Source organism: Ictalurus punctatus, chromosome 22 (assembly GCF_001660625.3).
Source record: "Ictalurus punctatus breed USDA103 chromosome 22, Coco_2.0, whole genome shotgun sequence".
Taxonomy (NCBI): Eukaryota; Metazoa; Chordata; class Actinopteri; order Siluriformes; family Ictaluridae; genus Ictalurus; species Ictalurus punctatus.
Window position 1 is genome coordinate 19,403,797 of NC_030437.2, and position 27,500 is coordinate 19,431,296.

The 27,500-nt window shown below is 43.3% G+C and overlaps 3 protein-coding genes across 11 annotated transcripts in view; 2 read left to right on the plus strand and 1 right to left on the minus strand.

The window, feature by feature from the left end:
- Positions 1 to 152, plus strand: part of trmt2a (tRNA methyltransferase 2 homolog A) — a 12,037-nt gene extending 11,885 nt beyond the window's left edge. For all 3 annotated transcript variants that reach the window (XM_047149960.1, XM_017451865.3, XM_017451866.3), the window contains one exon: positions 1 to 152. This exon is cut by the window's left edge and continues 434 nt beyond it. The gene's annotated coding sequence lies outside the window, so the exon portion shown is untranslated.
- Positions 153 to 155: 3 nt separating this feature from the next.
- On the minus strand, positions 156 to 9,952 carry dgcr8 (DGCR8 microprocessor complex subunit). The gene is made up of 14 exons (XM_017451864.3): positions 9,829 to 9,952; positions 8,117 to 9,099; positions 7,593 to 7,755; positions 7,303 to 7,445; positions 6,835 to 7,141; positions 6,280 to 6,477; positions 5,660 to 5,761; positions 5,464 to 5,562; positions 4,810 to 4,892; positions 4,612 to 4,712; positions 4,409 to 4,515; positions 3,483 to 3,610; positions 3,266 to 3,379; positions 156 to 2,962 (listed from the first exon to the last, which is right to left on the minus strand). The coding sequence occupies exons 2-14, from the start codon at positions 8,792 to 8,794 to the stop codon at positions 2,879 to 2,881; spliced, it is 2,307 nt and encodes a 768-aa protein (XP_017307353.1). The 5' UTR covers positions 8,795 to 9,099; positions 9,829 to 9,952; the 3' UTR covers positions 156 to 2,878.
- Positions 9,953 to 12,045: 2,093 nt separating this feature from the next.
- tia1l (cytotoxic granule-associated RNA binding protein 1, like) lies at positions 12,046 to 23,625 on the plus strand. Of its 7 annotated transcripts, none has more exons than XM_017451872.3 (11): positions 12,046 to 12,241; positions 14,212 to 14,308; positions 14,579 to 14,677; positions 17,439 to 17,493; positions 17,875 to 17,962; positions 18,147 to 18,222; positions 18,344 to 18,464; positions 18,565 to 18,663; positions 19,072 to 19,156; positions 19,343 to 19,478; positions 21,474 to 23,625. In XM_017451872.3, exons 1-11 carry the CDS (start codon positions 12,210 to 12,212, stop codon positions 21,621 to 21,623), a joined length of 1,038 nt encoding a protein of 345 aa, XP_017307361.1. In that variant the 5' UTR covers positions 12,046 to 12,209; the 3' UTR covers positions 21,624 to 23,625. The 7 variants fall into 7 exon arrangements, with proteins under 7 accessions (XP_017307361.1, XP_017307357.1, XP_017307359.1 ...); XM_017451868.3 differs by having other exon boundaries at positions 12,047 to 12,241; positions 21,471 to 23,625; XM_017451870.3 differs by having other exon boundaries at positions 12,047 to 12,241; positions 18,568 to 18,663; positions 21,471 to 23,625.
- The last annotated feature ends 3,875 nt before the right edge of the window (positions 23,626 to 27,500 follow it).

Below are 27,500 nucleotides of genomic sequence, written 5' to 3' on the forward strand. Positions count from 1 at the left end.
AGTGCAGTGGGTTTGGATTATCGAGCTCATTGTCAACACCGCACCTTCTACACACCAGAGAGTGCAAGAGTTACATACTGCTACTTTAATTTTCTTATTGTACATTTTAAAAAAAAAAATTGAAATGACACGAATAAAGAATGAGAAACGTCTGGTTGCAGTCATGACACGTTTATTCATTTGCATAAAGAAATCACCGTTCGATCCAGCGATTTATCAAGTCACATGACGAATTCAGGGTTTTTTTTTTTATTATTTATTTTAGGTAGTGCTGTTCCAAACCAAAAATAAAAACAGATCACGGTAACGCTCGGGCGTGTTCTGAGAAGTTGCACGCGGTTTTCTTCACGGCAAACACGCACACACACGGAGAGCGACAGGACAGGCGGTGAAGTGTGGATTCGGTGGCGGTGGCGATGCAGAAGAAGCAGCGGCACGTTCTCGAAGCGGCGGCGTTGCGTACACGAACACGGAAGCGGTAAACATTCAGAAAAAGCAACAACAGCAAAAAAAAAAAACAAAAAAAAACCACTACACACTGTTGTTCCAGCAGTTTATTGCGTCCTCGGTGTTTCGTTTTTTTCCCTCCCCGTCTACGTACACGCAAGAAACACACTGATGAAAATATCCTGAAGCAACCTACAGACTATAAAAATGCATAAGACGTTAAGCTTTGGTTCGTACGTTCTCTACACGTTATCGTCACGTGATATCGTTTCGTCTTTTTGTGTCTGAAATAATCAAATGTATACAGTCACGATCCCCAACACACACACACACACACCCCACACACACACTTTACATTCTAGTCGTTGAACTAAAAATAAAAAAAAGCTCATGCTGGAAACAGCAGTATTATATTCTCACGCCACAGCACACACACCACTAGGTAGCGCCACTGAGTTTGCTACATGAGAAATGGCACAGAACGTGAGCGCCGAGTATAACAAACATCTCTCAATCTTTTTTAACGTATTCGTTTATTTATTCTGTAACAGTTCCTCTGCCAGAGAAGTGTTTAATGCTCCAAGCCCTTGTGCTTGTAGTTTCTCTGCAGTGGTAAAGGCTGAAAGGAAAGCAAGAATCCCGCTCCAGCAGCAGTTCCCCCCCCAGCATGCTCGCTGATATGTATAATCCTGCATTTCCCAAGATGGGGAAACAACATTTGCGCGTCTCGGGTTTCGGACCTGCCAACCCAGAACCGAGTGAGGATTTCAGATCGACTCGGAAGGCGGTTTTATTTCGGAACAAGCACCAGTGGGCGATGACTGATTCTGCACTGCAGTAGGACGTGTGTTACAGGAGCCCCGCCGTCCCTGTCCCTCAGGTCGAACTGTAAAACTAAAACGTTCCGCTGTCGTCGTGATTGTCGTCATGGTCCGAGTCTCAACGCTAGTACTCACGGCTCCAGTGTCGGAAAAATCCCAGAAGGCTTGTACGCAAAACGGAGCTTTCGGGAAGACTAGGACGGCGTTTCATTTTCGAAACGCACTGCAGAGCTTTTTCTTCCTATATTATGAAAAAGATGTGTACAGCAATTGATTTAAAAAAAAGAGAAAAAAAAAAAGTGTGCATGCAAACCTCGAGACTTCGTCGTAAGCCGATTTTGGTCCAGTTTGACAGTTTTGTTTTTTTTTAGCTGAAAAAAAAAAGCCAAATTTGACCGTTTCTAACATTCAGTGACCTCCTTAATGCGAACTGCTCACAAATACTTTAACGTTAGCTGACGGACTCTCACGTTAAGGAGCTCTCCTTCGAACGTGATCTAATCCGACGCGAGATGCGGAGAAGGGGGCGGGGCTTTCTGGAGGACAATTAAAAAAAAAAAAAAAAAAAAAAAAAATCGGAAGTCTTACACGACGGGTAGGCTCGCGCGGTACGGATTTTTATTCCCTCTGCTCGCGGATTTCCGTTTTTAAATGCCGTGCAACTGTAAACGGGTACGGAAGCGAGATGACGAAGGGGCGGGACTTACGCAGAACACTTACAGAACCATCAATCATTCTAGATTCAGATCTCCAAATCAGTTCGATAAAAATCTGACATTTTAATGGAGATGAAGTCCGGGGAACGACGCACGACACGAAGGGCGGCAGGTCCGAGACTGCTAGTTAAATTTAATCTTAAAAATTCATTCATTGAGGTTGTTTTTTATTTTTTTTTTTTAAATTGTCCCCCTTCCCTCCCCCAGCTAATTCAAACTTGTGTGCTGCTCAAATTCAAGATACAATTCGCCAACGTGCAAACTGAACACGGAATCTGATCACACGCCACGGACTCGCAACTCCCTTAAAAAATAAAATAAAATAAAAAAAAAAACTCTACAGAAATCTAGATTTTTACCCAAATCCATAACAGTGAATATGGAATGAAATGTCCAACATGAAAACCTTTATTAAATCAATCATCTATATATATATATATATATATATATATATATATATTTGTATATATATATATATATATATATTTTTTTAAAAGCAGCCACATTGTTTAAAATCCACAACCGCAAAGCATCCAGACATCACGCGAGTACGTACTTCATTCACGGGAAATAAGTGACGGCGGGTTTTGTATAAAGAACGGGTCGGGTCGTGTACGGCGACGTTTCACCTCGTCACCCGGTAGTGCATCGGATTAAATTAACTTCCACACACACACACACACACACACACACACACACACACACACACCTTCACATTCAGGCAAACGGAACCCTCGTGTCTGTGGGAAATCGGAGCTGGTTTCACCTTTGCGCTCGAACTGCATAATCTGTCGTTTATTTATTTCCGTGTAACGATGATGACGTGACCTTCAGTGCCTTTTTATATATATATAATATCTTCAGTGTGAGTGAGCAGGGCGCTGAGGGTTTCCTCTAGACGTCGACGGTGCACAGAGGCTCGCTGCCGGGCTGCGCCGACTCCACCACCGTCATTTTGGGCTTCTTTCGCGTCTCCTCCTGGTAACGGGAACATAAGGTGTGATCAAAACAAATAAACAAACAAGCATATTTATCTCCGGGGGAGATTCTATACGTCTCTGGAGCTGTAAAACGTCCCATTAATTAATACACGATTCTAATCGCTGTCGTGTAAGAGGAACAAAAACACTCGGCGCCCTGCTGCCGGAGGAAAATGATCCACGACGGTTACCATAGTAACTAAAGTACCGGCACGTCTCCGAGCACGTTATTCCGCTCACGTCACGGAGATTTGCCAACAATTAGAGTTTTGTGCAATTAAAAAGAAGAGGCTCATCTCACCCTCTCTCGAGCCAGTTTCCTCATCTCCTCTTGGAGTTTGTTCAGAATGTGGAGGTTGGGCTTGTTCTTTTTGGCGTACTGCTGCAGTTCGATCACACTCTTGTCTGAGTTTTCCTACGCAACAGAGAAACACACACACACACACACACACGTAACCTAAATAACACAGATCTACTTTCTTCAACAGCTCTGATTATTACTAATTTTCTATAAATACCTTTTTCACCATCTTGTTGTTCTCTCGGCCGTACATGCGCAGGAGAGAGCCCCAGTTCTTCACGTGAGGGTGCAACATCTGGAGGATCTTCTGAGACGCCAGCTGTTTACCCACTCTCTTGTTCTTACCTTTACAGAGCACACAGACCGAAATCTTGGCACCTTGGTATAATATAAAGACCTGACCATCGCTTGTTATTCATTCCGAGTTCTTATTTACATTCCGTCTCTTTATAAAAGTACGTACGGAATACGTGAAGAATAACCCACTTCACGTCGTGCTGTTAGAGGACGATAATCAACGACAGGATGGTGCGATTATGATTATTATTATCCATAACGACACCTTTGTACGCGTTTTATTCCCGCTCTACCACAGCAGTTACCAGATAGTTGTTGTTTTTTATTTTTTTATTTTTTTATTACTACACAACGTGCTATACTTTATCCGTTTGCAGTTAGTTCCTGCCTCGGCCTCAACAGCCTCTCTCTTCTCTCCAAGTTAATTAGACAGAACCACAAAGAAGCGTAAACTCCTTCGTCCTGAAGGTGTCAGAAAACCTAAAGTCACAGCTTTACCTCTGGGACTGGAGACTCCTTCCACACACGTTAAACCAACACACTTCTCCTTACAGAAACTGCCGATATGAACTGTTGCTATAGAAACGATAACGTCTTATTATCTATAAAAACCTGCACTACGGTCAGCTCCGCCCTTTTTTTTTTTTTTTTTTTTTTTTATATATATAAAAGGTTAATTAAGACCTTCTGACCAATCAGAATCCAGAGTCCACAGTGTCGTGGGATGACAAATTCTTAACAAGGTCTTTGGGCTAGAAGTAATTTTCCAAGCGTCCGCACGTACGCGGGAAATAAGAATAACGAGAAGACGTCAGAACGGTGCGGGAGGTCCGCGTGAACACTTACACCACCCGCGTACGCTGTGTTTTCCGCACGTCATCACGTATTCGCTCTTCTGGTTCTTCCCCGGGATGACCTCAAACTTGATACTGGTGTCCCCCATCCCATGATTTCTGTGGACACGCAGTAAAAAAATAATTAAAGGCGATAAATAAAACGGCTTTACGATGCCGACTCAAATATTCATCCTCTCCGGAGCAACGTCTTACCTCTTAAGGCACTCGTGAAGGATCTGGTAAGGTGACAGCAAACCTGCTTTGTTGGTCAGTTCGTAGACTCGCGAGTCTTCAATACTGATATGGTTAAAATACTGCGGAGTAAAAGGTGAACCGCCGGTCAGTGCTCAGATCGCTTTTAACTCGCAGTAATTAAAACTCAGCGCGGGGGCGCGGCGTTGGCGTTCGTACCTCCAGTTCGTCTCCTTCTACCGGCTTCTCCTCAGCCGTCTGCTTCACGAAGTCCGGGATGAGGATCTCCAGCGTGGCTCGAGCTGCACCACGGCATCCGGAACAAAGGGAGCGCAGGAAAACGTTTTAGAATAAAAGACCTCGAGACGTTCTCAGATGATTTACATTTTCCCCACCGACAAAGTACCGGAACCGCTAGTACCGAAACGGTTCCGGTTGGAGGTTCGGAGTAGAAAAATACGACTGTTACGGCCGTTTATTGCTATCGTGTTCAGTGAAGAATAAAACACTCGGCGTCATTCGGTTACGGCGAAACGATCAACGACGGGTCAGCGCCATGACGCGGAGTTACTGAAGCGGATCATTTTCCTAAAACATGTCCCTGAAGCGTTTTATTCCTCCTCCGCCACAGCAATGCGCCAAAGATTACAGGGTTTTTTTTTCCCCTTTTCGTTTATAGCTTCTCATTTAATATGTTTTTCTCTCAAAGCTAGTAAAATGACAATAAATAAATAAATAAATAAGTCCCTGGGAACGAGCTGTTACTATAGAAACGGTAGGTTTATACGGTTATGTTGTTGTTGTTAAAGAGAGACATATCCTGAGTGGATGGAAGAACAACAGACATGAAAAAGAACGTAAATGAAACAATACCAGCTTTATTCTTGGCGAGTTTTTTGCTACTCGCCGTTCCCGTGCCGTACGTGACTCCGTCTATAATAACAGAAGCTCCGAAGGGTTCACTTGGGTTTTCTGAGAAAATAATCAGACACAGACTTAACGCTTTGAACAAACATCACTGACAGAATCTCTCTTCCACACACACACACACACACACACACACACTTACCACATTCAAAAAAGTTGTAAACTGGTCGGACCTTGAGCACACGTTGCATATATTCGTGCAGGATGCAAACCTCGGACTTTCCGTTAGGGTTGATGACGAACTCTGGAAGTAGACATGAGGACAGCAATCTGATCAAGTCCTGCATAGGTATTGAACCCCCCCCCCCCTTTTTAAAGCATCAGAACATTTGGCAGAAACCCCCGACGCTGCAATTCTACTCGTCAGCCGGTGAAGCACAGTGGTTGGTAGCATCATGAAACGCTTTTCATCAGCAGGGACTGGGAAACTGGGATCGTCAGGGTTGGGGACCCGAAGCGACACTGGAGTGGTTTAAAACCAAAAGGTCAAAGCCTAGACCGTGGCAAGATACGAAAACAATCGGCCGCCACGAGACCGGACAGGACTTGAGCGTGAAAAATGGCCAAAATGATCAACCTGGTACACGTATCCCAGAAGAGTTGCAGTTGCATGAACGTCTGTCTGCCAAATGCTGACCCTGAGGGGGTGAATACTTACGCAACTAACAGATTTCTTTGCGTGTCGATCAAAAGCTAAAATAATCCCAATCTCTAAGAACCAAACTGACCAGCGAACTTCCCTTTAAAAAAAAAAATATTTACCTTTCTTAGTGGGCGCGTCCTGCACCGAAAGCGTGATGAGCTTCTGATTGGCCGGGAGGATGGGCCTCTCCGACTCCGCCTGCTTCCTCTTCAAGTCCCTGTTGAACTGCCTTCGCTCCGCCCACGTGCGGAACTTCTTCACCGTCACCTGCTCGAAGTCGAAGCACTTCTCTAGGTAGCTGCGAAACTCCTCGATGTCTGGGGGGTGGGGAAGGAGGGAGGGGTCTGAGTTTCGAAATTCAGCTCGTATCCAGATCCTTGAAGATAAACGGATACTCGCAAAAGCGTCAAACGCGGTCGAATCCAAAACGTGAACGACACACAAATCACTTGGGAGTCGAGCATCTTAAACTGATCAAATCGGCTATTTTTTTTTGGTTCCGTTTCACACTGCGCATAATTGAACACAAAGTTAATTAACCACGTAATTTATGCGTCCTCCTTTTATTCGTTGATCAGAAAAGGGGGGGGGGGGGGGGGAACGCGCCACAATTCCGTTCAAAAGGACTAAACGCTGCGGCATACGTGAACGTCACCGACGCTTTCATCTCTTACCGACAGACTCGTCCTTGCACACCTCCACCTTGGCTTTGACCTGCCCCAGCGCTCCCTGTGCCGTCTCACCCCCCTGGCCGTCTTTCTCCTCAGGCCGGTTGTCCGTCGTGTCCGGGTTGGACTCGTCGCACGTTCCCTCCGGAGCCGTGGAGTCGGGTTCCTCGGTTCTCTCCTGGGGTTCTCCCTCCGCCCCGTCCTTGACCGGAGACACGTCAGGAGTCACCTCTCCGTTCAGCTCCCGCTCTTCATGTTCCTTCATTTTCTTATAGTGCAAACAGGGGATGCTACTGGTAGGAGGGTCGTGTTTCTGAAACACAGATGTGGCTTTCAGAATAAAAAAAGTTTTGGCAACCCAAAACCCCAGTATTTTAACGTGTGTTAAAATTACATGGAATATTTCAACGTCAAACAAATCTGTTATTCGAATGAACACTAAAGGTGCGGTCTTGACCCGGACCCGGTGTTTACCCTGATGCTTCCAGTTCCCAGGAAGTAAGGTCTGGACCAGGTAACGACTCGGGTCTCCCGGTGGAGGTAGACTGGAATGCCGGAGTTATGGAATGTCATGATCCATCCGTCAGGAAGAGGCTCTGTAGGCGGACGTCCTCGACCTGCACCGAAAACCCACAAAAAAAAAACAACAAACCCTCAGTCTTTAACACTTTTTACAACGTACACATCACAGTAACAACGACGGCGAAAAATAATCAGCTAAGCCACGATTTATATTCAAAACTCCAAACTGAAGAAAGACTCACTCTTGAGAACGGTCTTAATTTTGGTAATCATGGGCTGGACACCCTGCTCAGTGTCAGACTGATGATCGCTGTCTGCTGCATATTTATCCTCGGCTAGGCGCATCTTCTTGGGCACGGGCATGCCTTCTTCTAACAGAGCATCTACATCGTTGTCAAAGTCGTCCTGGAAGAGACGAGCGGTTACAGGCGGTGTCTCGCACGCGATGTTAGCGTGACCTCTAGGTGGCAGTATCGCATGCGAGACACCGTAATGCACAAGAAAGGAGAAAATAAACCCCACAAAAACACAAATTTCAAGAAGAGTATTAGAGAGAACACAAAGAACATGTTAAGGACGTAACAGCGCGTGGCAACGGTACTCCGTCTCACGAAAGAAAAAAAAATACTCACGCGACACATCCGAGCGTGCAGAGTTTACAAAAACGGACGTCTCTCGGGACACTCAGGAAGGCCAATCTCTTAGATTTTGTCCTGTGTTTAAATTGGTTTCTTTGTATGAAAACAAAACGAGATGCCCCGTGTACCTCGTAGGAGTATACGTGGTCCTCGTCATTGGCCTGCTGCTGCTGAACGATCATCTCGGATGTGTACTCGCTCTCCTCTCCATCCTCCGCGTCCAGGAAGTTCTCGCTGAAATCCTCCAGCTCGTCCAGCACAGCGAACTCCACCTTGTTCTCCTGCTCGGCCTCGGGTTCTACGCCTGCGTCTCCCTGCACCGTTCCCTCTCCTGCACTACCCATCGCCTCGCCGTTCTCTAGCTGCTGCTCGTCTATCTGACCCTGCCCTGTGTATAACACTTTTCTGTCTTTGCCCTTGCTGCTGACGCTGCCGCCACCGCCACCACCGCCACCGCCTCCGCCATCTCCTCCGAAGCTGACGCTGATCTTAACATCTCGGAGGAGCCTAAGGTCAGGGAGGAAGGAGGTGACAGGGGGAGCGTGGCGCCCGGTGCCCGGGCACGAGTCGGCGTGTAACGCACGACCGCTAAAAGACGCCGAGCCCTTGGTGAGGAGCGGAACGTCGGTGTCCTCGGCCGGCGCGAGCGAGGGTCCATCACCGCCGGAGCTAACGTCCATTTCCTCGGCGTCACTGGACGTTTGCAGGGGAGGTGGTGGAGGAGCTTTACATTTACCGCTTCCTGGCGTTTCATCGTCAGGAGGCTCCAGAGGGAGAGGAGGCACAAACTCACTGACATCCATCATCCAATTTATAATATAGAATATATATATATATATATATATTATATAACTAAACCTGCTTAGAAGAAATCTGTCTAGCTTTAGTGAAGTGCTAAAAACTAAATCAAAGACCAAAAGGTACACCTAAAACACACCAGACGGCAGTAAACACTTGGTTGCTTGAGCACGCTAAGCCGACTACATTGTTCTTTTCATTAATGTAGACAGCTTTTTAGAAATCACTGTCTCAATTATTGGAAATCACAATGCGTTCAGCTTAAACCTTTGCCCACGATTAAACACGGTCCATCCTCCGAAACGGTGGTCAACTGAGAAGAAAAAAATAAACAAGACATCAACATGTTACAGAGCAGTCCAGCAAAAAAATAATAATAATAACAACAATAATAATAATAATAATACAACAAACATTTCTACAATTCAACTTAATGTTTATACGGTTCATCTTTTTTTACTCCAGGTGTACATTTTTAAACTTGCAGGTTCCGAGTAATGCCAACTTTGTTCAAGTCACAAACTAGCCCAAGAACACGTTATTTATTTAATTTATTATTAATATTATTTATTTATTTATTTGCAATCTCATACGGTCACATTTCAACTTTTATCTGTTGGACATCATTCGCCTCACTAGATAATAAACTTACATTACATAAACATGCGACTTTTACATTAACAAAACATTTATATTCATCCTAAACTACCTTCTGATGAAGCACATGAACACATCGTGCTAATTTAAACATTGTCTTAGCTGTAAACCTAGCCTGAGCCTAGACCAGGGCTGAATCCCAAATCGCGCCTTAATCCCTTTAGAAGTGCACTACATATATTTGAAATATAATAGTTTACATATTCTATGAAGTGCGCTATAGCTAGATATATATAGATACAGTAGGAAGCCAGCCATTTGGGATTCAGCCTCACACTAGCCAACAGGCGAGAGGCACGACTTGAATTGAACGTTAAAATAAACAAATATTAAACAAACAGATTCTCAACATCGTGCTAAATACGCTCGAGATAAATTTACCCACCTGTCTAAATAGTAATTATTTTTAAAATCGTCATTAAATAGCGCTATTTCTTCGTTTTCACAAGAGTCATCCTCCCGCCCCCTCCTCTCTCCGCCATGTTCTAACGTTCTCACTACTCAGCCGTCCTTGCACCCGCCTCTTTGCCGGTGTCTCGGCCTCGTGGATTGGCTGACTTGTTTATAATGCTTGATAGTGATTGGTTCATGCTTTTCGCTGTTCCGTAGTGATTGGCTGCATGTTCTGAGGCGATTACATGTAGTCCCGCCTCCCATCTAGCGTCGACCAGATGGAAATGGTTTTATTTTTTAAACCAAATAGAACAAATATAGGCATAAACATTATTTTATAACAAAATAGAAAAGGGATACGAATAAACAAGTTGTTAATGAACATACATTTGTACTTTTTGTCCCTTGGACTATCATCAGGTCCAACATATGAGGCAATTTATCAATGTTACCTCGTGTGTGTGTGTGTGTGTGTGTATATATATATATATATAGAGAGAGAGAGAGAGAGAGAGAGAGAGAGAGAGTTAATACGGCAGCTTTCAGTGGGGTAATATTAATACTAACACTTCTGTCATGTTTTAAAAATACTTATGAAAAACTTGTCGATTAAAGGTTCAATGCAATGAAAATGATGAAACAATGAGCCTATAAAGTGCATTCCTTACCCTGGAAAATTATGCTTTCAGGACGGGCTTTCTGATTATAGCCATGGCTGTGAATGAGCGATGATTGCATTTCAGTGCGACACGGCTGCAGCACAGTGATCATAATTACATTCACTTCTAATGTAAAGTCTGTTTAATTCTTTAAAAAAAAAAGCAATCCACTGATAATGTTTTTTCCCCCATAGAAACAGAGACAACACGACATAAGAACAATGCATAGGAGGTTGTTCTTTTCAGCTTTTCAAGATTTGTGAATAGAGGGTTGCGATGTTAGGAAAAGAGAAAGAGAACATACACAAGAAAGAAGGCGGATGTAGAGTTTGCTAAATGACACACAGACACACAAAATTCAAATGGAAATATCTGATTTATTCAAAGTAAGTCAGAGTATATATCAGGCTTGACACACAACAGAGACAATGGGTTAACTATTGATTGGGCATATTTGCATAAAACAGGAAGCATATCCATGTAAGACAGGAACAACTCCATATATGGGTTTCAGGAAGTCATAGGAATACGAGCAAATGTTATTCAGGAAGGTATGGTATTCAGTGAGACAAAGGAATGTGCAAATGGTGACGGGCTTTATGTCCGTAGCTGGTTGAGACTGGTTTTGTGCAGTGGTGGAAGAGTTAATCAACGGAACAAAGAGGAAATGTGTTAACATCTGCAACAGAGAGGGAAGAGTGTTCACAGTCAACTTATCAGCGTGTAACATTTAATGCATGTCACTGATGACAATCGATGCAGTTTGTGTATTGTATTTCACATAAACAGAACTGCACAGTGAAATCAAATTGCGTAATTCTTTTAATGGTATCTGTGATTTTACAGTGATTGCCTTTCCCCAGTGCGATTGCTTTTCTATGTGGCATGAACTCCTATATATACAATATACAATATTATGAAATGACTCCCAGCCTGCTAAATTGTACAACATATTCCAGTCTGTTCAATCTTCATGAAGAGTACTTTTTACTAAACTCGTTCAGGAGTGTCAAACTCATTTTATGTAATAGACCACAATACACTTATCATAGTCCAGTGTAAAGAGGGCTCTAGCAGGACGCTCGAGTTCTTCCACTGTCTTCCAACCTTTACACACGGTGTCTTCACAGAGCTTGCTTTGTGCACGGGGCCATCGTCATGCTGGAACAGGTTTCCAGTGAAGGGAAATTGTAATGCTGCAGCATACAAAGACATTCTATACAGTTGTGTGTGTAAAACTTTGTGGTAACATTTTGAGCAAGAAAGCTATATGGATGTGATGGTCAGGGGCGCACATACTTTTGGCTATAGAGTGTACATTTTTCTAGGGAACTGGCCTATATATACACAATAATTGTTCTATTTTGAACAGAAAGGACCGAAACTACAATATTTGTTGATCACCTATTAGACCAGCCAGGCTTTCGTTTGTTTATTTATTTGTTTGTTTTAAACCCAGGTTTTATCTGACTCTACGCTGTCTTCCAATCCGGTAGGTGGCGACAGAGCGGGATTCACGCCCCCGAAATCTCGCGAGATCGAATATTGCAACGTCATTACGATGTTTCTGGAGTAACGTTAGAGGAAGTTATTCCAGTAATTTCTCTTTAGCGGAAAACAAAAGTTTGCGGATTTAAGTCGTTGAACTCAGCTCTAGCCTTTACAATATACCTTTAGAAAAATTTAACCGGAGGTTTAGAACCTTTTGAACAGCATGATGTCGGATGATGACCAGCCCAAGACGTTGTAAGTATATCGAGCTAATTAGCATAAAAGTGAACTAGCTTACATGCTAGCTGACTAGCCTGATAAATGGTCACGCTGTAGCGGAGAATGATTAGCATTAGCCAAAGAGCTGGAATCGTCCCAACTCTATCAGATAGCGTAATAAAAACGGCGGTTGTTAAATCATAAAGATAATATTCCAAAAACCGAACTAAAAGTGTTAAATAAAATGGGTTTTTTAAAAATATATATAATATTGGCTAATTTGTAAAATTAGCGTTAGCTAATGCTAGCTAGTTAGCATAGCGGAGCCGGGGAATAGAATGTAGCCACCTAGCAAAGTTATTTTTTGTTCAATCTTAGCTCATATCGATTAACAAATCAATCGAGTTGTAATCGGTTGATTGATGGATGGATTATATATAATATATGATGATATAACACGAGCTCTGTGTTTAGTTTTTGTTTCAACGCGCCAGACTTTGACACAAGTCTCGCCGGCTAAGTTTGAGCTTTTATGCCGTTTGCTAACCGGCTAGATCCGGTTTCTGGCTCTTTAGTGCCCGTGTTAAGGTTCTGCTTTGCCATTATGGCAAAAATAAAGCTGAATGAGCGTTTATAAAGCGTTTATTGTGGGAAACGCTTGAGGGTGCTGGGTATGGAGCGGGCGGAGGTGGCGGGGTGACTAGCCTGCTCTTAGTGCCGGGGGTTTGGGTGAAAACGTGGCAGCAGTCAGGGTTGAGCATGGAGGAAGAAAACCCCGAATAAAGAGCTCAGGAACACCATTATCCGCCTTAAATACAAGACTGAGTGGTTCAGACCATTTCTTTCGATTGTTTTGTATCTCGATTTGAAATAAAATCCCCTATGGGATTATAAATGGGCGTCACAAAATGGTGTTTTGGATTTTTTTTTTGTATCACACACACACACACATGGCAGTACACAACTAAAAAATGCAAAAGAAGCTGAAAAGAGATCCTGAGAAAGTTCAGGTGTTCCAAAGTTAGAATTTTTCCCTCCTGTTACACGCTCCATAATCCTTCTTTCCTTTCTCTTAAACTATCTCACACACACACACACACACACACACACACACACACCGCAACACCCCGTCTGCACTTATGCCCTTTCTTTGCATAAATCAATTCCGTCATTCCGTTTGTTGCTTTTCTGCAAGAGCGTGGCTGATTTATTTTTAGACTAGGGAAGAAGGGGGAAAATCAAATAAAGCGCCCGTCTACTCATTTGCACTCTCTTATCTCTCCTCCGTCTGTTCTCCCTCTCTTTTCCTTACCGTTCGTTTGTTAAACTGAAGTGGTGAAAACTTTCCAAGATATTCCAAGCACGCTTGTAAACACCGTGAGTCTGAAGATCACAGTTCGCGTTCTGACACCGCAGACTTTCTCATTCTTCACGCAACCTTGTTCCATTCTTGGCAAAGCATGCTTCCTGGGGAATTAAATAAATAAAAATGTAAATGATTCATCCCGTAATCTCCACAGCACATTTGGGTCGAACTGGGCATTCTAGAGAAGCGTGGGTGTGGATACAGTGTGGATGCATGCGTGTTTTTCTCCGTCCGGGTCGTTCCTTTAGGTGTGTATTGCCGTTGCAGGTCTGGAGTGAGCATTTGGAAATGACGCACAAGTTATCCAAAAAAAAAAAGGCGCGATTTTCTTGTTTTATATTAGCGCCTCACGTTTAAACCCAACAGGACAAAGTCTCGTGCTTCGATAATCCACTGTTGAGTCTGTTTAAGATCGTGGCGTAGTAGATCTCTAATGCTACAGGTTGTCGTAGAAATCGGTCAAGCCGATCAAAGTAAATAACACGCACACCTCTCTTCCTTGATTTCCTGTTTCAAAACGCTTCGTTATAAGGAGACGTAAGATGGCGTCACGATTCCAAGCCGTTTCACGGTACGCTACTTGAACTTTTCTGAAAGTAACGTGACCTGGTAAACATGTTCCGTCTTTCTTTTGCCGTAGGTACGTCGGAAACCTCTCCAGGGACGTGACGGAGGCTCTCATCATGCAGGTGTTCACCCAGATCGGACCCTGCAAGAGCTGCAAAATGATCCTCGATGTGAGTAGACGCAAAGAAGCGTCGGTGTGAGGGCGGAGCAGGAAGTAACACAGCTCAGCGATTGGTCGGATTTTCAGCTCAGCGCAGTAGTCTAGCGCCTGTTAAACGCTAAAAATCTCTAAACGCGAAAGCAAGCACGGCGATTTTCCAGAGTGACGGTTTCTGTAATTATAGCGACGCGCAGGATTACTTGAGCAGATGTGTAAGGAGGGTTTCTGGCTCACGGCTTTTATTTCTCTCTTTTCTTTTCCCTCCCTCTCTGCAACCCAGACGGCAGGAAACGACCCATACTGCTTCGTGGAGTTCTTTGAGCACATGCACGCTGCCGCTGCCCTGGCCGCCATGAACGGACGGAAAATATTAGGAAAGGTAATATGAAAGGCTGTTCAGATTCACAACCTTGTTTGTTTTGTTTTGTTTGTTTTTTTTTGTTTTTGTTTTTTTAGTTTTCTTGTTTTCCCCCCTCCTCCCAACAGGTAAGTGAGGTGTGATCGATTTACCGGATTAAAAAAAACAAACAACAAACCTTCTTGATCCTGTTGACGGAGGTTTGCACATTTGCACTTGGATATATGCTCGCGAAAGTGAGTCTTTTGAGGGGAAACGTGTGACGAAAGGCTGTGTATTGGTAGCTACTGTTACTACGCCGCGCTCACGACACGCAAATTTTGTCGCTACGCGTAGTCTTAACGCAAATACGGCTGCATTTATTATGCTGGATTCATCCGTACGTCGTTCGTGCGGGCGTTTACGCAAGGAATTTGGATCGCCGCAACGGTATCCTCGACTTTTCAACCGTCTTAAACGGAGGTTTTGCTCGGAGGTTCTCTGAGACGGGCAGGCTAGAACGCCGCTTCGCATCATTTATCCACTGACTCCTAAATGCAATTCCTGATAGTCTTCAGTCAGATTATAACCTCTCGTCTAGGGGGTCTTTCTCTTCTTTTGTTTACGTAATAAATTTAAAAACGAGTCATGTCAGCATTTTTAAGAAGTCATTTTTGGACAAATTTCTCAATTGAGTGCGTGCCACGAGCCGCGTCCTTGTTTTCCCAGACTTTAAATTCCGAAACGAAAGTGATTGAGCGCAGCGCGCAGACCCGATCGGCCCGGGCATGTCAGGTGTTTGATGTTTGCGTCTTCAGCGATTCATAACTTGGGTTTTAATGACGTGTGTGCGTGTGAGATAACAACATAGTGTCCCAATTATGCTTTTTCGGTTATTACCTTTCACGTATTGTGTAATGGAGCGCACATGTAAAACGTTATCGCCTCCCAAAAGAGAACCGGTTCTGAGCCGGCCGAAACGAGTCGTCAGTAATTCCAGCCCGACTTCCCACTCGAACTTGCGTAGGCTTGTAGCACGTTTGCGTAACGTGCCGGTGGTCTTCATCGACTGCCTGCGATCATCGGACACTTTTGACGCATCCTCAAACACTGTCGTCGTAGCAGAGGCCTGGAATACAAGTGCTGAGGAAGCCTCCGGAGCTGGTATTCAGGTATGGGTTCTGACACGCGCTGTCAGAGCTGTCGGTCACAACAGACCGGGCCATCTGACCAATCAGAGCAGAGTAGGTTCTCAGGAAGGAGTGGTTTAGAGCAGTGGTTCTCAACGCTGTGGCGGGGGTGTTTGCAAAAAAAAAAAAAAAAAAAGGCGCCTTACAACAAATCTAGTGACTTTGGTGAAACATTAGTGACTTCCCAAATATCAGCAGTACTGTCCTGCTTTCCCGCTGCACTCACACCTCTCTCTGCGTCCGCTCTGTTCAGCGAGGGGCCGAGAGCCGGAGATTTAACATCACCGATAACGAGACGCACCCTTCATCCTAATTTACATCATTCTTATGTGAATGTTTTTTAGAATGTTTTACATGTAAAATAGTCCATGTTATTACAGCCTAATTCTCTCGTTCGTAGTAGTTATAGTGTTCAGAAACACTTTTGATCATTCATGTTACATACCTGTCCCTTATATGGTGTTGAAGTTATTTTAAAAAAATCATAAAAGGTATAAAAAGTCATTTAAAAAAAGTACAAAAGCAAAAAAAAATCTACATCTATCAAAACAGATTGATTATATTTGGTATAAGGATAGATAGATTTCATATAGAATAGATAATCATTATATCTGGTCTCCTCCAATATTTCGGGGGGGCGGTGTGCACATGATAGGGGAGGCTGGGGGGGGGGGGGGGGCTTTATTTACAAAAGGTTGAGACCGGATCCCCGATCGAACCGGTTCCAGACACCGAGAGAAAAGAGATGCTGCGATGTATATCATGAGAGAATTAAAGTAGCGTTGTATTTCTATACACACCCCCTCCCTTTTTTCCTTCTTTTTTTATTTCTTTTTTCTTTTCTTCTTTTTTTTCTTTTTCTTTCTTGTTGTAAAGCCAAAGCTGCGGATTTAAAAGTTCTTCTGACAGACAGCAGCTCGTCTTTTAGCAGGCGTTCAGGAGGAAACGTTACAGTTTAAACATCTGCTTCATCCCTTTTGTCATCCTGATGCTGTTTAGTCCTGAGCTCATGATTACAGTGTATTATCTACTCTCTCTCTCTCTCTCTCTCTCTCTCTCACACACACACACACACACACACACACACACACACACACACACACACACACAAGGCCACCTCCTCCTCCTTCTTCTTCTGTTCATCGCTGCCTCAGCAGAAATATATTCAGTGCAAATATTTTATCCTCAACAGGTAATGAAGGAGCGTTTGAGGAGTAATACACGTTAATGTCACTCTGTTGTAAGTCTCTAGAACTTTTTACTCCGTAGAAATAAGTGTGTATATGTATTTTTATTTTTAATTATTTATTTATTTTTTTTTTTTTTACAGATTTCATTTTTTGATCGTTTATAATTTTTTTTTCCATTTTTTTTTTTGACTGATCGTCTAGGAACTTTTATTATTTATTTTTTTTATACTTATTTTCCCCTGCTTATGGAGTTTAAGTTAGTTTTTTCCCCCTCATCAGTCTGTCTCTACGTTTGGAGACCCATGTTAATATCACACGAAGTAAGTTACAGCTTTTTTTTTCCGCTTCTTTGTGTGTTTGAGTGTCTTAATGTTTTTGTTTTTTTCTCTCTCTCTCTTCCTTCCCCGTTTGTGTTACTCGCAGGACATGAAAGTGAACTGGGCCTCCATGCCGAGCAGCCAGAAGAAAGACACAAGCAGTAAGTATCGATGCCTCGTGGTGAAAGCGATCCCGGGTGGGATTTAGCGGTTTAACAGTCCCGGGGTCGAGAGTCGTGCGTGTCGACGGCGTTTAACGTCCGTGAAACTAGTCAGTTCCTGTTCTCGCTTACGTTACAGCAGCTGTAAACGCTCGCTCCTTCTCCAGCCTGAAGAAAAAGCGTCAACTCGTCTGTCCTGGAAATGTCTAAAAACTTTAGCGTTACAAAGTGCTGACACTGGAGACTCCTTCCATTAACGTTCTCCTTTAACGTCATACATAGTATATCTATAGATCACCTTCTGACCATTCAGAATGGAGGAGCTGTGACATATTTGAGTTCTCTTTAATATTTTGTGTGTGTGTGTGTGTCCTCATGCAGATCACTTCCATGTCTTTGTCGGCGACCTGAGCCCAGAAATCTCCACAGAGGACGTCAGAGCCGCCTTCGCTCCGTTCGGAAAAATATCGTAAGTTTTGCTCGTTTAACGTTTAGAGTATAGCCTGAGAGAGAGAGATTTTTTTTCCACTCTAAAATATATAGTGTCAAGAGGTGATGTGTGAACAAACATCTTCAGAGAATATTTTTTTTGGATTGGGTGATTATTTGTGAGTAATTCATTATCGGGATGTTTTTTTTTTGTGTGTGTTCAGCGATGCTCGTGTGGTGAAAGATCTGGCCACTGGGAAGTCCAAAGGCTATGGATTTATCTCCTTCATTAACAAATGGGTAAGGGATTATTATATAATCAACACGGAACCCTAGTCCACATTTTCCGCAAAATTCACGTCGCTAACACCGTCAGAGTTTAACGTTGAATTCCTGATGACGCCCGTTCCTCGCTCGACAGGATGCGGAGAACGCCATCCAGCAGATGAACGGCCAGTGGCTGGGAGGCCGGCAGATCAGAACCAACTGGGCCACCAGGAAGCCTCCTGCGCCCAAATCCAACCTCGAGAGTCAGTCCGGTAGTCAGTTAGAAACTCTTCTCCTTCCTCACACATCCTAATCGTAATTCAGAAACGGGCTCTCGTCTGACACCGGTCCTTTCCTTTCTCCTCCGTCTGTCAGCAGGCAACACCAAACACCTGTCCTACGAGGAGGTGCTGAACCAGTCGAGCCCCAGTAACTGCACCGTGTACTGCGGAGGGGTGACCTCCGGCCTGTCGGGTGCGTGCAGCTCCTTCGCCTCCGTCCGCTGTCGGAGCGTATAAACGGATAAAAAGTACAACGTGTTGTTCTTAAGCGGTGATGTACTGTAAGAGGAGTAAACCTCTGTGTGTGGTGCTGTTGTAGGAAAATAATCATCAGGCACGTGGGTTTATTCTTCTGTTTTATTCATTTTTTTAAAATTCAAGGACGACACAACGTACTTTTTATCCGTTTATAGTTATGTTTAACGATGTGGAATGTCAAGCAAATTAGTTCCGGTTCTCCCTTACAGTGCTGCTTGAAAGTTTGTGAACCCTTTAAAATTTTCTCTATAAATACATATGTATAAGTAGATAAAGAGAAGCCGATTAAACTAAAGATTGAGCGGGATCTAATGTGACCTCACTTCCTGTTCCTCTACTCCAGATCAGCTGATGAGGCAGACTTTCTCTCCGTTCGGGCAGATCATGGAGATCAGGGTCTTCCCGGATAAAGGGTACTCGTTCGTGAGGTGCGTTGTATTGTTTATGTTGGGGTGGGGTATAAGATGACAGGAAGTGGTTTATTCCACTGGATCCTATCACCAATGTTGTGTCGATCCTCTTCAGTAGTTATATATAGCTTTAGGAGTAAAGCTAGTTTGTTAAAAAAAAAAAAAGGTTCTGTATGAACGAGTGAACTTCTCCTCTACCTGCAGGTTCGATTCTCACGAGAGCGCGGCCCACGCCATAGTGTCTGTGAATGGGACGTGCATCGAGGGCCACACGGTGAAGTGCTACTGGGGTAAAGAGACCGCAGACATGAGGGCCATGCAGCAGATGGCCATGCCCCAGGTATAAACCGGTTCTGAGGAAATTTCTGATACACTCCAGCTGTTTGATCGCGTTGTGTTAAACATGATAGCCGGCTAGTAGGATTCATCTTCTCTACGGGTTGCCAGGGTGAACCTAAAAATGTTCGTAGTCGTGTAGCGTACAAATTCATTATGTGTTCGGGGTAATTAATGAATTTTTTAAAATAAAAATACAAATGAATATATTTAACGGTGAAAATGAGAAATCTTCTGCGCACAATTTTAACATCAAATCATCTGCTTCAAATGAGTCGTTTTTTTATTATTATTATTATTATTTCTTTAAAGTAAAAACGTAAGCTAAACATATCACTTCGAGAAGCTTAACGTGTCCGTTTATCACCCAGCTCTTAGATTCAGCGGATATTAAAATTGCAGGTATAAATCGTGTCGAATCTTTTTCTACATTTAATGTTGTACAACAGCTAACAACGTTCCAGTGAAAAACGTGCGAATGAACTGATTGCATAAGTATGTGCACCCCTTTAGTTTGTTAAAGCGCCTCCTGCTTGTAATACGGCACTCTTTAATATTTTTGTGTTTGTAGTAAGAGTCTATGGGCTTGGCTCATCTTCATTTTGGTCATTTTTATTCCACTTTTCCTTGCAAAAATGCTCCAGATCTGTCGAATTGCAAGGGGATCTCCTGCACACAGCCCTCTTCAAGTCATTCCACAGGTTTTTAATAAGATTTAGAGCCAAAACATCCTCTTTAGAAGACTTGGATTTGTGCTGTAGGGCGTTATTGTGCTGCTGGGGTTTTGGAGAATTATCCACGATCTTGATTAGAGCCCCAGTCCCAGCAGAACCGTAGTTTGATGCTACCACCACCATGCTTCACTGTGAGGACAAACTGTATTGTTTTTGAACTAAACCTATCATTTTTTGCCCAGAAGGTTCTACGTTGGTCTCACGAGACCATAACACGTAGTTTGGAGTGTTGTAGGCGAGCTCGGATGTCATGGAGAATGAGAGACTGTCGTCACATGCAGGGAGAGAGCAGTGCTTACCAGACTACCCTCCAGCCCCTTTAATGTTTCCAAAGATCTCCGTTTTTCTCGTCGTCTCGTGAATTTCGGAGGGACGTCCTGTTCTTGGTGTCGTCACTGTGGTGCTCCGTTTACTCCACTTGTCGATGACGGCCTTCACAGTGTTCCACGGTCCTTCTAATGTTTAGTAAATTCCCTGTTTCGTACCCGATCCCTTCCCACAGTGAGAGCCTTTAAGCTGCGCGGCCGCAGAAGTCGGATGAAACCAAGGTGACGTTGCGAAACCCGTGCGGAAACGTCCGATCTATATTTGGGGGGAATTAGGATTTTTGAGAACGTGTGATTGGTTCATTCTGAGCAGCGTCACATGACCCGTTATAAAAGTGCGCACTCCTACACAGCCAGGGTGTTGAGATTGGTTTTTGTTTTCTTCTAGAATGTTTCGGGTTTGTTTTTCACTTGAACAGTGTTAGTTGCTGTATCACATTAACGGTGGAGTAAGTTCTGAGGATTTTATATTGGTTTGATTTCTCTACATCACACTCTGCATCTGCAGGACATTTAAATATCCGTGTGTTAAATTCATTAGGCTAACTAGATATTCTTCCTCTCTCCTTCTCTTTGTCTCGCTCCCTCTGTCACTTGCTCTTTCATTCTGTCCATCTCTCGCTTTTTCCATCTCTCTCTTCCCATCCCCCCCCCCCTCTCTTTCTCCATCTCTGTCTCCCTTGTTCTTTCTCCCTCTCTCCCCATGTCACTCTTTCTTGCTCTCTCTCGCTTTCTCCATCTGTCTCTCTTCCTGTGTCACTCTCCTTCTCTCTCCTTCTCTCTCCATCTCTCTCCCTCTGTCCCTCTTTCTTGCTCTCGCTGTCTTTCTATCTCTTGCTTTCTCCATCTCTCTCTTCCCCCATCACGCTTTCTTGCTCTCCCTCTCTTGCGTTCTCCATCTGTCTTTCTGTCTCCCTCGTTCTCTCCGTCTCTCAGCAGAGTAACCCGGCCTACGCAGCTCAGCCGTACGGACAGTGGGGTCAGTCTTACGGTAACGGGCAGCAGATGGGTCAGTACGTCCCTAACGGCTGGCAGATGCCGACGTACGGCGTGTACGGTCAGGCCTGGAACCAGCAGGGCTACAAGTAAGTACACCAGCACGGCGTCCGCCACCTCTTCCTCCTCCTCCTCCTCCTCCTCCTCCTCCTCCTCCTCCACACATACCCCGATCCAGGAGGGCAGAACAACGTCAGCGGGACGGACCCATTCCATCACGAACGGGGGGGTGGCAACGGACTCCAACCCGATGTACAGCATATTCGGATCATTAGCCCACCCTCTCCACCTGGTTTTTGTTTGTTTTTGTTTTTTTCTTTCTTAGGGTTTTCTCCCTTCATCTTGTAGTTTGGACTGATTAAAATAGTGTCAGTCTTTTTAAAAGCGTCTTCTTTTTTTTTTGGGTTCGTTTGCCTTTTTGTAATGATTAATCTCCCCACCCTGTAGTTTGATCCCCAGGTTTCAGTAGTTTCAGGGTTTATTATTATTATTATTTTTTTTTTCTCCAATCATTAAAAGAAGTCAAAGTGTTCAGAAACGTCACCCCTGTGTACCATTTTGTGAACTTTTTCCCTCTGAGATATAGTTTTGTGTTTTTTTTTTTTTTTTTTTTGTTCGTATGGACACACTGCAGCGCAACATGATTGTTGATTTGATTTTTCTTTTATTCACAGTCTGGTAGTTTTGTAAAAAAAAAAACAAAAAAAACATAGTTATATAAATAAAATAAAATGGAGGCGGTTTCCTCAGTGGCCTTGACATGCACCTGAAGTTCCCACGACTTCTCGTGAAATAACATTGTTCTTAATTTCTCCAGCTTTTAACAAAATTCATTATTACACTTTTCCGCAAAACTTTTTTTTTTTTTTTTTTTTCCTCCTTCAATTTAATTTTCCTTTCTGCGATTATTAACTTTTATTAAAGATGCCATGTGGTTAATATTTCATTATAATGTACAATGCTTATGTTAAGCTCTGATGTTTAAACGTCCTTGTCTTGCTCTTTATATATATATATATATATATATATATATATATATATATATATATATATATATATATATATATATATATATATATATATATATATATATATATATATATATAAAAATATGAATATATGAATCATGTTTGTTTAAAATGAAAGTTAAGTTTAGGCTAGGACACCAGAGTGCTGTACGTTGTGTGTAAAGATATTTTTTGTAATTGTGTTATTACGTTCGCGCTTGTTTACCATCCGGTAAATCGTCCGGGCGATCTCAAAGCCGCTCTGTTCTCGACGTATGGAGTTTAGATTTATTCAGACGTGCCGTTTTAAACGTTTTCTCTCTCTTCTTTTTCTCCCCTTCGCGATTCCTTTCTGGGTTTTTTTTGTTTGTTTGTTTGTTTTCTCGGGCAAACATGTCACTTTGTTGATTTTACAAGCCAAAGACGAGGATCGCCGTCAGATAATCCCGAACGCTCTTTTATCAACTCAACCGCTGTAGATAGATCCAGTGTTCTTGTGGAAAAGGAACAGGAAGTCCACTTCTCCTGCTTTTCCACTTCCTGCCACAGAGCCGAGCTGTAGATGGTCATATCACAGGTGCGTGTGCGTTGTTTTGTTTTTTTTTCTTTACCCCCCCCCCCCCCCCCCCCCCCAAAAAAAATCACGTCTCTCGGGTGCGTTTTCTTACTTCGTCCTGTTAATCATCACTGTCCTTTTAAAGAGAAGAGCTTAAGCGATTAAATCCTGTTAAATCTGTTTTTTTTTTTTTTTTTTTTTTTAAATATCTCCACTTGTTTTGGCTAATGAATCAAATGTTCTGCTTTCTAGAATTCGAGACTGTATTTTGTAAAAAGCTGAAGAAAGATGTACTGTTCATCTTTTATTTTCTGGACTTCGATTGAGTAGTGTTTTTTTTTTTTTTTGGATTTAGTTTTTTTTTTTTTCTTCCTAGCTCATTCCGGTTTTCTCCTCGACTTCTTCTTTTGGAGGGACATTTAATTTTGTGTAAATAACTTGGTATCCATTAATATGATAACCATTAAAAGGCTGTTCCAGTATTCTGAGACTCTGAGAAGTAAAAAAAAAAAAAAAAAAAAAAAAAAAAAAAGGCTGTTTGTGTCTCGTTGTTTTTGTTTTTGTTTTTTTTTGTTATTCTAGTCATTGAATTTTCTGAACTGCAATTTTTTTTTTCTTTTTTTTTTTTTTTTTTTTTAAAGAAAAAGAAATTTCCCTGAGGGTACAGACAAGCAAAAAATAAAGTGATTGAATGAATGAATAAATAAAGAATTAGAGCTTAATTGGATTTGTTTTTCTGACGAGCCACTGTGTTTATAATGAGGAAAAGGTCGGCGGTTGTACGGCACGCTTTTGAGTCAGATCCACTGTGTAAAATTAAATAAGGATATTAATGAGTAATTATTCTACTTGATAAGAATTTAAAGGGTTCATTTATGAGCATGATTCCAGTATTAGGCATGGTACACACACACATTAAAACCACAGGTGAAGTGAATAACATTATCCCGTTACCATGGCACCTGTGGAGAGCTGGGATATATTTATTAAGCGGAGGGAAGAGTCAGTTCTCGAAGTTGGCGTGTTGGAAACGGGAACAATGGGCGATTGTAAGGATCTGAGCGACTTTCACAAGGGCCGGACTGTGATGGTGAGACGTCTGGGTCAGAGCGTCTCTGAAACAGAGGTATTGTAGGGTGTTTCCGGTGTGCAGTGGTTAGTACCTACCAAAAGTGCTCCAGGGAAGGACAACCCATGACCCGGTGACAGGGGCATGGGCTCTAAAGGCTCATTGATGTGTGTAGGGAGTGAAGGAGAAGAGACGGCATCAGGATGCACTATGGGAAGAAGACGGGCCGGAGGAGGAAGTGTGATGGTCTGGGCGATGTTCTGCTGGGAAACCTCGGGTCCTGGCATTCATGTGGTGTTACTTTGACACGTCACACCTACCTGAACATTACTGCAGACCGAGTACACGCCTTCATAGTTACGGTGTTCCCTAACGGTGCCCAGTGGTGTCTTTCAGCAGGATGATGCCCCCCGACACACTGCAAAAACTGTACAGGAACGTGACGAAGAGTTCAAGGTGTCGACTCGGCCTCCGAATTCCCCAGATCTCAATCCCATCGAGCTTCTGTAGGATGTTCTGGACAAACGAGTCCGATCCACGGAGGTCCGACCTCACAACTTACAGCACTTAAAGGGCCGATCCAGATGCTACCGTCTCGGTGCCAGATACCACAGCACACCTTCAGAGGTCCTGTGTGGTCCATGCCAGTAGATGGCGCTGTTAGACTGTTCTACAGAAATCCTGCTCCGTGATCCCTCCTGTACTGCACAGTCTGTGTAGTGTTTCCTTCTCACACACTCGGCGTGTTTAATCAGCTGAAGAGTGTATCATACCAGCTGCGCTGAAGCAGGAAGACACACTAAATACCAGGAATGATTTTGGTAGGTTTCAGAAATGCACAAACTTGCAGACAAAAACCATCACCGAAATTCTAATGGTTTCCACTACAACTACCATTACGAACCATCAGATAACCATTAAAACCATTACCATTATTGGTCCTTAATGGTATCCCCTAGACATAACAAGCCACCAATAGAAGGCAACAAATGTCCAGTAGAGACCCACAGGGACCATTACAGTTTCCATTAAACCAATACAATTCCCATTATAACCATTAAACCCATTACAAATTCTATGAGGGTTTCTATTGTTTTTTTTTAGCCTGGAGTAGCATCCACACTTTTTTTTCTTCTTTCTAATCAACACCCACCCGCACGAATCTCTCACCCCCCCCACCCCACCCCCTCAAACCACTAGCGTTACATATCGTTGCTATGGCTACGTCTCAAACTCCCGTCGCGTTTACTGAAAATGTCTGGTTTTCCTTCTGTATGATTTCTACTCGTTATTTATTTCGTTTATTGTACCGCTGAATATCTTAAACGGTTGTTTTATCCTCGTTGTCATGGCAACGCCGTATCGGGCGGGAGCGTGTATTCCGAAGCGCGGATCCACGTTGTAAGCGTTCCGATATGAAACCATACGACGTTTAGAGAAAACTTTTCTCTTTCACTCGCACGCTTTTCTTTTTTTTTCCCCGTTCTTTAAGGTTTTCCGTCTAACTTTAAAAGGATTCTGTTTGTAATATTTAGCGCCCACGCTTTAGAGGCTAATTTCTGGGCCAGAGAAAAAAAAATTTCAACAGAAGTCTAAAACAAAAGAGAGAGAGAGAGCGAGAGAGAGTTGTTACATTAAAATGATGCGAATTACAGTTTGAACGAGGTATGGTTAACGTTACGGGATTAGGATGCGTGTAGAAACACTTTTCAGAATCTCACACTGCACCTTTAATCTAGTTTTGTTTAACTATAAGCTCTATAGCATATAACGTACAGTGTGTAATAAGCATAGCTCTAATGTGTAGATCTGAGCCACACAGAGGACTGATCCCGGCTCAGTGTTTATCTACAGCACATACAGAGAACGGTTTCTGTCCCGAGCTGTTAGGTCTGATCCCAGATCTGCGCTCTTTCTAGACTTTTCTATCTTCTACATCCTGAATGCTGATCTCCAGACTCTCACGTCAGCCTGGTTTACTCACAATAAACACTGAACCGGTGTTTTCCAGAACATCGGGGACGCTTTCGAACTCCGTAGATGTTTTTAAATCTGTATTTAAACCTGCGCTATTTTAACTCGACCTACTGTGAATATATTCGAGGTCTTTTATCGAGTTAAAAGTTGTGTAATTTGTAGTGAATCTCATGAAAGTACAGTAGCTTCGTTAACAAAGCTAAAAAAAAAAGAACTAATCCATGATGATATAAGATGATTTTCCGATAACAACACAAAGCGTTTTATTCCTCTTATACAGCAGCAATTTGCCAACGATTACAAACTGGCTGTTTATTAAGGAGCGATGTACCGTTCTTTTGATCCGTTTATTGTTCTAATTAACGGTGTTGAACGTACGCTAAACAATCTAGTTCTCTCTATTAATAAGTCAAATAAAAAAACGCTGCATGCCATGTCCTGAAGACGTCTGTAAACTTCTGACCGTTACAAAGCGCTGACACTGGAGTCTCCTTCCATGAACGTTACATAAACGCAGTTCTCAATACGGAAAACTTCACCGGGTTAGTTGTTCGCACGTTCGCCTCACACCCCCAGGGTTCGATTCCCGCCGCTGCTCTGTGTGTGTGTGTGTGTGTGTGTGTGTGTGTGGAGTTTGCATGTTCTCTCCGTGCTGCGGGGGTTTCCTCCGGGTACTCCGGTTTCCTCCCCCAGTCCAAACACATGCATGGTAGGCTGATTGGCGTGTCTAAAGTGTCCGTAGTGTATGAATGTGTGTGTGAGTGTGTATGTGATTGTGCCCTGTGATGGACTGGCACCCTGTCCAGGGTGTACCCCGCCCTGTGCCCCATGCTCCCTGGGATAGACTCCAGGTTCTCCGTGACCCTGAAAAGGATAAAGCGGTATAGAAGATGGATGGAGGGATGGAATATCTACCGTACACGTCCCTGTGAATGAGTTGTCACTATAGAAACTATAACATTAAACCGAGTGCATTAATATAAACCTGCGATTTGCAGCTGCGGTGTAAACGTGTACACACTGACAATACGCGCAATCAATCCCACAATGCAATGAGGCATGCTGTCATGTCACGAGCCTTACAGGAGAGTTGGTTTGAGAAAGAAAGGGTGTGTGAGTGGGGAAAGAGCACACACTCTGTGTGTGTGTGTGTGTGTGTGTGTGGACTGACATGGTGATAAATGAGTCCTTTTCCCCAGCTGGCCTGACTCTGCCAAACATTAATACTGAACCTGCCAAAGAGAGATAGAGACAGACAGACAGAAAGCAACAGAGAGATGGAGAGGTACAAGGAAAGAAAAAGAAAGAAAGGGGTAGAGGGAGTCAGAGAGAGAGAGAGACAGAGAGAGAGACAGAGAGAC

What these genes read in the sequence shown, in the direction of transcription:
- dgcr8 (XM_017451864.3), bottom strand. Translation starts at nt 8,794, where the DNA reads ATGATGGATGTCAGTGAGTTTGTGCCTCCTCTCCCTCTGGAGCCTCCT. An exon ending in TGGGAACTGGAAGCATCAGG is followed by an intron (nt 7,142 to 7,302) that starts GTAAACACCGGG and finishes TCTGTGTTTCAG; the next exon opens with AAACACGACCCTCCTACCAG. An exon ending in ACAACAAGATGGTGAAAAAG is followed by an intron (nt 3,380 to 3,482) that starts GTATTTATAGAA and finishes TCTGTTGCGTAG; the next exon opens with GAAAACTCAGACAAGAGTGT.
- tia1l (XM_017451868.3), top strand. Translation starts at nt 12,210, where the DNA reads ATGATGTCGGATGATGACCAGCCCAAGACGTT. An exon ending in GCTCCGTTCGGAAAAATATC is followed by an intron (nt 17,963 to 18,146) that starts GTAAGTTTTGCT and finishes GTGTGTGTTCAG; the next exon opens with CGATGCTCGTGTGGTGAAAG. An exon ending in CCTCGAGAGTCAGTCCGGTA is followed by an intron (nt 18,465 to 18,564) that starts GTCAGTTAGAAA and finishes TCCGTCTGTCAG; the next exon opens with CAGGCAACACCAAACACCTG.